General features: G+C 44.9%; 1 protein-coding gene across 2 annotated transcripts in view; it reads left to right on the top strand.

Annotated features, from left to right (window-relative positions):
* Window positions 1–1,895: 1,895 nt before the first annotated feature.
* KIF27 (kinesin family member 27) overlaps window positions 1,896–9,978 on the top strand; it is a 60,447-nt gene continuing 52,364 nt past the window's right edge. The window contains exons 1-3 of one of the 2 annotated variants that reach the window (XM_089779245.1): window positions 1,896–3,073; window positions 7,181–7,250; window positions 8,026–8,402. In XM_089779245.1, the coding sequence (XP_089635371.1) occupies window positions 8,105–8,402 (298 nt within the window). In that variant the 5' untranslated portion in view covers window positions 1,896–3,073; window positions 7,181–7,250; window positions 8,026–8,104. The remainder of the gene's footprint in view (window positions 3,074–7,180; window positions 7,251–8,025; window positions 8,403–9,978) is intronic. The other variant, XM_089779244.1, reaches the window with a different exon arrangement.

Here is a 9,978-nt window from a genome sequence, read left to right as displayed (position 1 = left end):
TTTTTCCTCATAGATCAGTATGACTGAAGTCTCCCCCATAGTAATACTCCACAAACTATTCTAATAATAGTTGTACAAAATACACCTTGTAAAGTATCATTTGGAAACTCAATTTCCTGGTTAGTATTGACCTGGTAACATGTATGGAAACATTTATGCGAAGTTATAAGATTCCCCTGTGCAAGGATAGGGGATAATCACAAGTCCCAAAGTTCACAGAAGTTGGCAAACATTCTTGATTCATTCAATTGTGATAAACTATAGCTACTTGATTCTTTTCAACAGTACTACTAATAGCTAATTATTTCCCATTTTTTAGCTGTACATTTGATTTCCCATACTCCAGCATCTTTCACAATGATGGCATAGTTGCCTACCTAAAATATTTACAAACAATGGACAAGCCTCAGCTACCCACCCCAAACACATCACCATATTCATTCATTTAATCTTAACTCAAAATACTTTCACATTCAAACAATCACATTGTCCAAACTATGAGAACAGCAATGGATACTAGATTGGCTCCCCAATAAGCCTGACTCTTCATAGGCCACCTTGAATTGCTGGACAAATGCACCACAAAACCAATAATATACCTGAGGTAACAACTACAATGAGTCAAATTCTCCCTCACTAGCATCAACTTCCAGGCTATCCCAATCAGTTGGTGTATATTCTATGGATAGATGACTTACAACAACTTGACTCTTTAATATTCTCAGATTGACTCAGTCTTATGCATCATTGTTGAAAACATCTACAGACATTCATATTTTCATTTTTGTAAAAAAGTAGAAGTTTGGCTTTTGCATTTTTGGACTGCTTTGGGGTTGTTAGTGTGGGGAAATGTCACGTAACATTTTTGAATGCTCTTTTCAGTGTTTGGATAACTCAAATGTCCCGAGAGGCCTGTGAACGTCCTACATAAACAAGGCTTAAGATGAGTATACAGTTATTCTGTACTAAAGGGCTAAGGACCTTTCTGCTGCTGTTTGCAGAATGCGCTATGGGAGTTGGGGCTGCCAGTCTAGGAAGTGACTTGGCTAAAGTAAGAGGGAGAGGAGAGTTACATTCTTTTGAACGTTATTGTTAGATTTGATATTTGTGTTACTGTGCATGTGAACAGATTTGACATTCTGAACGGACATGATCCTTTTTAACAAGCAGCACCAAAGAGAATGCATAGGTGATAGAACTAGGACAGCACCCCTTATAGATTCCCTTCCATTGCATCAGTAAACACACCTATTACCTGTCTATTTGGGTTTGGGTTTAGTTATTTTTTGTTGTGAATAGCTGTATCTCTTTTTCAGACCTCTATTGCATCCTTCTAATAACCTCTGCTGTGTTAATGTTAAACTTCAGAAGCTGTTGCCCAGTGAGCATAGGGTCAAACACACAGTCGGAAATAATTCTTTTGCTGTGGATAGGAACTGCAACCCAGTGTGGTCAAATTTTAAATTAACAGTATCCACCTTAATACTTCACTTCCTTAAAGATATTTTGCTTGGAGCAGAGGTGAATGGTACCTCAATAAAACTTTCTGCTCAACTTCTCTTCACAATCCTCCCTTACCCCCCATATGTGGAATACTCTCCTAATTCCAGTCTGCTAAACCCTTTCTTCCAAATGTCCTCATAAACCTCAGTTTTGCCAGGCCAAGTAGTGAACCATTAGTAACTATAGGCTAGGGTGTTTTTTTGTTTAAAAACACTAAACCGTGGTCACTGGGTGCTTTAGGATTCAGTGTACTCTACTTCTTCCGTGTCTGCTTTCTTTTGGTCATAAGATGGTACTTTCCTAATGTGTGTGTCGCAGCACTGAAAATATTGTCAGCACATCACCAATATTGACAATAGATAATTTGGGGGGGGGGGGGGGTTTGGGGGGAAGCTTGAAATTAGTTGGGAAAGGCTATTATATTTAGTTATGAGAGAGCACCCACCATAAGCAAAACTGTGTAACAGAGATGTGATCAGATGGCAAAATGGCTGTTGAGTTGAGTCTCTGCACAATGCAGAATGTGGCTGTGTAACCTGATGGATGGACCTTAAAGGAGCAGGTTAACATGTAAGGCATGACACGGTGACTGGTGGTTAACACTTGCAAGGTAAAATGGCTTAGGGCAGCTGCATAACCTATATATCTGGTGACCTGGAGGATGGCAATACCCCCAACAAGTCTGGGGCTTAGGATGGTGCCAACTCTCCTGATTTTATTACAAGTTTTGTAATACTTGGTGTCAGGGGTGGCCCTAGACTTGCTGCCAGCAACTGGCACCCTAGGTGAACCATGTAATCAGTGCCCCCACCTCCAAATCCCTCAATGATATTGCACCACCATTTGGTGCCCCATTTAACTTGGCGCCCTAGGCTACTGCCTAGTTCATGTATATGGACTGGCTGCCCCTGTTTGGTGTCTGTCTTGAAGTCCCAGTTCCTGGCAGCAAGTGACTGATAGTCACAATTTTTTCTTTTTCTAACTGGTGGTTGCAGAGAACAGCTTGATCGGGGTGGCATGAGGAAACCGGACAACAGAATCTCCCCCCCCACCTCAAACCGGATATTAGCACAAATCTCAGAAACCAGAACAGAGACCCAAAGATGTAATATTTATTACAAAAAGGTATTGATTACAAACAAAAGGTTTGGGTTTTTTTCCCCCCAGTCTAGTCTCACACTGTTTTGAGGTCTGATTTTTGAACCCAGGACTTGGACAAGGCTCCAGGTGATCCAGCCGGTGCGCCAGAAATTTAAGTCAGGGGCCTGTGAGGGCTGATCTGAGCAGCCAGAGCCGAACGGGACCCGCATGCTCCGGTCTGGAGCTTTACAGCCAGCAGCAAGCGAAGCCTTCGGCCAGGTCCCAGGGGGGCGGCTGGCCGCCAGCGCCTCTCACCGGACCCAGCAGGGGGCGCCGCGACGGGCTGGAGGCGCCGCTCTTGGAGGGCGGCAGAGGCGTCGGCGTCGCTGGCAGAAGCGGCCGGGTCCGGAAGGTTCCGCTGTTGCCTGGAGACGGCGTGTAAACAGAGGGGAAGCGGCCTGGCTCGCTCTACGCCCGCGGCCAGCAGCAGGTGGGTTTGTCGCGGCCCCGCGGGTCGGTGCTTCCCTCCCCAGCCCCCCGCCATGCCGCAGCCTCGCTTGTTCCTGGCAGCGGCCCCGCCCGCAGACAGGCCCGGCGGCCTGGCCCCAGAGGCGAGGGAAAGGGAGAAAAGCCGGAGAGCCCCGGAGCCGGGCCGCCTCCTGCAGCCTGTCCCGCCCGGGCATGGCCCTGGAGCACGGAGCAGTCACGCTGCTCAGCCGAGGAGCCGCGCCCCGGGAGAGGGGAGCAGCCTGATCCCCCTGCCACAGGCCGGGCGCTGAGGGGTGGAGAAGTTAAGCAACGTGGCCAGAGGCAGGGGCAGAGCCGGGTCTGAGAGCCCGGCCTCCTGGCGCCGTCCCAGGCCAGTGCCCCGTGTTGGCAGGTAGTTCTCGAGCCCTGGGTTAGGAAGCTACAGCGGCACTCCCGCTGCGTGTGAGCCCCCTTTCCAAACAGAGTGCAGCAGCGCGGCTTTGTTGTTAGCCGAACCCGTGCTTAGTCTGGGGATGATTTCTGAGCCCGATTTTAATAATAATAATAATTGAGCAGGGACACTGACATCTTCTGCATGTGCACAATGATGACTTTGGCTAAAAGCCTTTGTGTGAATAATTCATAATAGACGTCTTAAAATTATATATATGTAAGGGATGTTAGCATGTAGCCGTTTACACGATTAACCAATAAGTCTGGGCTCATTGGTTAATCATAAAGGATACATGCACCACCCCCCTTGCTGCCTCTGTATCAGAGGTAGCAAAGGGGTGGAGGCAGGAGCCTGTGCCTGTGTGGAACCTGCTTGTAAGCCAACTCCTCACATGTACCCCAGTGCTGCAGCCTTTTTATCAGAGGCAGAGGTGGGAGGTGCAGGTGGGAGCTGGTGTTCGTAAAAAGGAAGCTTAGTACCAGCTCCCGCTTGTTCCCCTCCCCTGCATGTAAACATGTAACTGCTAGAAAATCCAGCAACCACACATTTACAAAAATACATGTTAGTTAACATCCCTAATATATATCACAGTTTTGTGCCAGTCTGTCTTTCAGATTGTGGTGTGTTGAGGGGAGTACAGGCAGTCCCCGAGTTACACGGATCCGACTTATGTCGGATCCGCAGTTACGAACGGGGCCCGTCTCCCTGGTCTCTAGCAGACCAGGGAGAGGAAGCAAAGCGGCGGAGCACGTGGGCAGCAGACAGCCCAGATGCGTCTGGGCTGTCCGCTGCCCACGTGTTCCGCCGCTTAGCTCCCTGTCCCCCTGGTCTGCAGACCAGGGAGACGGGGAGCAAAGCAGAGCAAAGCCACGGAGCCCGAGGGCAGCAGGACAGCCACGGCGCCACTGACCAACCCAGCAGCACCCCAGCTGCCCTGCCCCAGGCGTCCCCAAGTCAGCCGCTGCTGAAACTGACCAGTGGCTGACTACAGGAAGCCCCTGCCCTGGGATTCCTGGAATCAGCCACTGATCAGTTTCAGCAGCAGCTGACTTGGGGATGCCTGGGGTTCTTAAGTTGAATCTGTATGTAAGTCAGAACTGGCGTCCAGATTCAGCCGCAGCGGCTGAATCTGGACGCCAGTTCTGACTTACATACAGATTCAACTTAAGAACAAACCTACAGTCCCTATCTTGTACGTAACCCGGGGACTGCCTGTATAGGGAAATAGAATATTTGTGATCATAAGCCAATATATTAGTATAATACTTCTGCATAATATTGGCACTAGGTGAACAAAGGAAGAGCTATTAGCTGTATCCTTGTTTTAAACATTTCAGTTGCTACATATTACATGAAAGCTACATGGACCCAGAAGTTAGATATCCTGATGCCCATTTTAGTGACCTGATCTATTAATTAAAGGCTCTGCATTCATTGTGTTTTCCACAACTTTCCATAATTCTTTGCGATAGCAAGGTAAAGGAGATGGTGGTTGGTTGGTGGTTTAATAAGGTAAAGGATAATACACTTGGTAGGTGTAAACACTGATTTATATTTCAATTGGTATCTAAAGAGTTTGTGATATTTTTTTTCAGACTAAAAACAATTCTGTGTAGAAATAAACTAAAAAAAATACTTTGTGTGGACAGTGGATGGGGTTTGCTTGTGCTGAGCTATCACACAATAGAATTCTTTCTACTCTTTACACTGCAAACAGTCGTATTTCTGCTCTGTGCTTGCACTATTCTGTGTATTATTAGACTACAATCCATTTTTTTATATATGCTGAAAATGTTTAGATAGATCTTGTGAAATATTTCATTTAATGCCTCTATTACCCCACTCAGGATTTTCACATATTTGAATTTTGTGGGGGGTTTTTAATGAAAAAAATGCATTTTTTCATACAGGTTGCACCTCCCAAAACCAGAATTCTCCCATCCAGCAACATCTATGGTCCAGCCCCAATAATCTAGTGGCAGGAGGGCAATCTAGGAGGGATCGGGCTGAAGCAGTGGGACGGGGCAGAGTCTGGTACTGTCAGCAGCCCCCAACAGTTGGGGCTGGATCCAGCAGCAGCCCTCCACTGCTTGTGGCACGGGGTGGGGGCAGCCCTCGGTAGCGCGGGATTGGGCCATTGACAGCCTGTGGCAATGCGGTCTGGGGCTAAACCCTCTGGCAACCTGCAAAAGAGGGGCCAGGCCCTGTGGGCTGCCATGGGGCAGGAGCCCGAGTCTTTAGCAGCCCGCGGCAGTGGGGCCAGGGTTGGGGCTGGTAGCAGCCCTAGTAGCCCTCGGCAGCATGGGGCTGGAGCTCCGGATAGCTTGTGGAAGCAGAGCCAGAGCCCCTGGACTGCTGTGGGGCTGGGACAGGAGCCAAAATCCTTTGCAGCCCCTGACAACCCGACCAGGGCCAGAGCCAGCCCATGGCAGCGTGAGGCTGGAGCCTGAGACAGTCTGTGGCAGTGTGGGCTGCTGGAGCATGGCAGGGTGTCCGGCCTGGGCAATGGCAGCAGAGCCAGCAACCCAGCAGGCAGCCCAGCAGGGGCTAGAGGTAGTTCCCCCGCTTCCCTCACACATATGCGGAGCTGGCAGAATCAGCAGCTGGGGGCTGGGGCAGGGAAACTTCTCTAGTCCAGCAAATTCCTTGGTTCAGAATAGGGATGTTAAATATTGAATAGTTGAGTAACCTCATGAACTCATATCCGTTAGTCGACTGTTATATAGTCCCTGGGGGCAGGGCCAGCAGCCAGTGTGCTTCAGCATCACTCCCAAGGAGCCCTCTGCCACTCCTTGCTACTGTCTCTGTATCAGAGGCAGCAGTGTGGGGTGCCAGGTGGGAGCTGCCCTCACAGACCAGCTGCCTGTCGCCCTTTGCTACTGACTCTGATAAAGCAGTAGCAGCCGGGGGTGGCAGCAGCCCCTATCTAGTGGAGCGTCTGAGCTCCCAGAACTGGTGCAAGACAGAACTGAGCCGGGCTGCCTGCCTGCTTGGCTCCTATTACACTTTAAATGCAGAGCTGCAGCAGGGGTAGGTCCTGGACCTGCTAGCCAGCCTGCTAAAAAATTTATTGGTGGGGTCTGGGGGGAAATGCCTGTAGTCTACAGCATTAACCTATAACCTTTTGCTTATTGGTTAATCAATTACACTATTACATCCCTAGTTCGGGACTGGTCCAGTCCCATGGATAAGCGATGTCCAACCTGTATATGGAATTCCATCAAACAATAGAACCCACAAAGATGTCCTCTTCCTCTCATTTCTGCTTTCATAGGACTCTTGGAACAGAAGTGATTGGGGTCACACAGCCTTTCCATAACGTCAGCTTTGAATCTATAGTGTCCTAAGAGAGTGTCTATCCATGTCTGACAAACTCAGGTTTCCAGAAGTTTCTTAAAAATCACTGGGAAAACATTCATCCATTCTACAAGAGTGGAACCACAGTTGCTATAAGTTACCTGTTTAAAAAAATGCAAACAAAAAACTTTCATTTTAATTAGGTATGTACTTAACACGGATTAAAAAGGACTGACTTCTGCATCAGACTAATCAGAGTATTTAAAATCACACTTTCTTATCATATACAACCTGCTTCTCATGTGCTTTTCAAATCCCATCTGCTTATCTTAAGTGGAAGACATTTTTAATGTGCTTTTATTTCTGTATCCCCTACAGAGCCAAGATAGCTTGTGGAAGAGTGAGTTGGATTATTTGTGAGCACATGCTTCATCAATAGAATTGATAAGTAAGCTTTCATGGTATTATTTTTATTACTTAATGTAGAAGTTCTCAGCCTTTTTGGAATCATGTCATCCTTCCCCCTCACAGCTTTTTTTTTCCTTCTTGGAGCTCCACTCTCCTTACCCTCCTTATCAAATGGCACTTTCTAATATAATCTAGGTAGAACTGGAACTATTAATAGACTGATTCCAGTAAAGGGGATTCTGCTTGACGTAAATCAGTCCTTTGATCCTGCTGTCTAACTGTGCATAGGCTAGGCCAAAAGCACATCTTAATATCCACAAAGTTTTCAAGGCAGTATTTCTCAATTTCAGTATTGAAGAGTTCTAGTGGGTATTGTGCTAAATCACAACAGCACTCAGTGAAATTTGTTGGTGGCACCCCACTGTCAGATGGAGTGGCAAATGCACCAAATTTCACTGAGTGGTGTTGCAACCCAGTGAGTGAATGGGAAGAACTGCCCCATAGAAAGTTTAGTAAACCTTGGAAGGAGGGCATACCCCTGGTGGAGAACTGCTGACTAATGTAATGATGCCATATTCAGAAAAAACACCTGACTTTCAGATTTCAGGTTGAATTTGCTGATCTTGTAATTAAGAGAGAAAGAGAAATTACTAACTGAAGAAATATTGGACTGGACCATTCTGTGCCATTTTTACAGGACAGACACTTACTTACTCAAATATTCTTTAGATATCTTTTTCCAAAATGAAAAGTTGAGTAAGTCATTGGGAAATGAACTTATGTTCACTTTATAATTCAGAAAACTTTGTTTCTAGATGCAGAAGATTGAAAATGTCGTGAAGACAAAAACCATAAGAAAACATTTTAGGTCAAGTATTAAAACTGGAGGCTGTCATGGAAGAGATTCCAGTAAAAGTTGCTGTAAGAATAAGACCACTGCTTTCCAAAGAGATTCTTCATAACCATCAAGTATGTGTGAGACTGGTCCCGAACACACAGCAAGTTATCATTGGGAAAGACCGTGTCTTCACTTTTGATTTTGTATTTGGCAAAAATTCAACCCAAGAAGAAGTTTATAGAACTTGCATTAAACCATTAGTTGTGTCTTTAATTGAAGGATATAATGCCACAGTTTTTGCTTATGGACAGACAGGGTCTGGGAAGACATACACCATTGGTGGAGGTCATATTGGTATGTGTTGCAAAGTTTACTTTGTTTCTGTGATTGTGACCAGTGTACTTGCCTAAACCAAATAAATAACACATGGCAAGCGATGCCATAGTTGTAAAATAAACTATAACTATAACAACTATATTCTGCAGGTGTATATTTAAGAACATGAGGCGAATAGTGGTTCAGACTGGTTGTTGAGATTTTATGTGTGTGTGGTTTTTTTGTTTTCTTGCTACTTGATTGACTTTTCCCATTAGAACACTGGGCTGGCTTCACTTGCAGTAAGTAATTCCTACAACTGTATCTGTGCAGCATAAACAGTGCTAAAGTCTGTCTGTATCTGAGAACTTCCTATAGTGCTCATTGCCAATCAGTTTTGAAGCTCTATGTTATTGACAAAAAAAAGGCTAAATGGAAAACACTACTACAAACTAGGGACGTTAAAATACATGTAATTGATTAACTGTGTAAGTGCTGAAAATTTCAGTGGTTACACAGTTATGCGCAGTCTGCTCCCCGGGAACTGGCTTCTAAACCAACCCTGCGCGTACCAGCTCCCACCTTTCACCCCACTCCTGGGGCACCAGACCAGGAGCTGAGTTTGGCTAACCAATAAGCTCATGTTTATTAGCTACCTGTTTATACCACAACACTGTTACATCCCTATTCTAAACTAATATACTTTACTGACCAAACATGAGTTAGATGAACTATCCAGAAAAGGGGTTTGTCTTAAATTAGACTGTACTCAAGTACCTTGAGAAATATCAAGTGCAGTGCTTTTCCTCTGCACCCCCCGAACACTAAGTCAATGCCAGCCACTGATCTGAGGTTGGTGGGAGCTTCAGGATTTGACCCACATTTAAAATAGGATTATTTGTGATGCTTTGCCCTTATCTTCCAAATTTAATCTCAACCTATGCTTGAGAATCAAGTTCTCATTTATTTTAACCTGTTTGCTCTTAACTTTATTTAGTAATATCTAAAACCAGCAATGCTAAGCAAATCAATCTAATCTATATGCTGTAGTATCTAATCTACCTTAGTGTACTATCATTGTAGTACTTCAGTGCTCAGAATATTTTTGTGCTCTTTAAATATTTCACTTGAATACTATGAGGATATTTCAGATAGAAAATCTCATCTTTCAATTTACCACTATTTGTAAAATTTCTAAAATTAACCCTTATTAAAAACAGTAGATAAAAAATTATTGTTAAAATGTCTCCCTTCACTAAAATATGGGTCTTCCAAAGTGTCTAAATATTTAATATGTGGATTAAAATAATCTATTATTAAATTATCAAACGTGCTATTGGTAAAAGCTAAAGATAAAAATAATAAACCATTCACTTGGTCCGCATCTAACACTTGACAGTCCTCATTTCCCATATTCAGTCTAACAGTGAGGTCATCCATTTCAGTCTCATGAAGTAATCACTCACTTAAAAATATTTTATTCATAGGTCCAGCAACCCAAATTAAACCCTTAATATATTTTACACTGTCTGCTGGGGCATCAAAACTAGCAGTGGGGGCATTGTTTATCTGGTCCAGTACCAATCCAGTATGAAGATAAAAATTCCTTTCCTCC

Source organism: Pelodiscus sinensis, chromosome 6 (genome assembly GCF_052426305.1).
Source record: "Pelodiscus sinensis isolate ZL-2025 chromosome 6, ASM5242630v1, whole genome shotgun sequence".
NCBI lineage: Eukaryota > Metazoa > Chordata > Testudines > Trionychidae > Pelodiscus > Pelodiscus sinensis.
The sequence above is the reverse complement of the archived record's forward strand: the minus strand, read 5'-3'. Positions and strand labels throughout refer to the sequence as shown.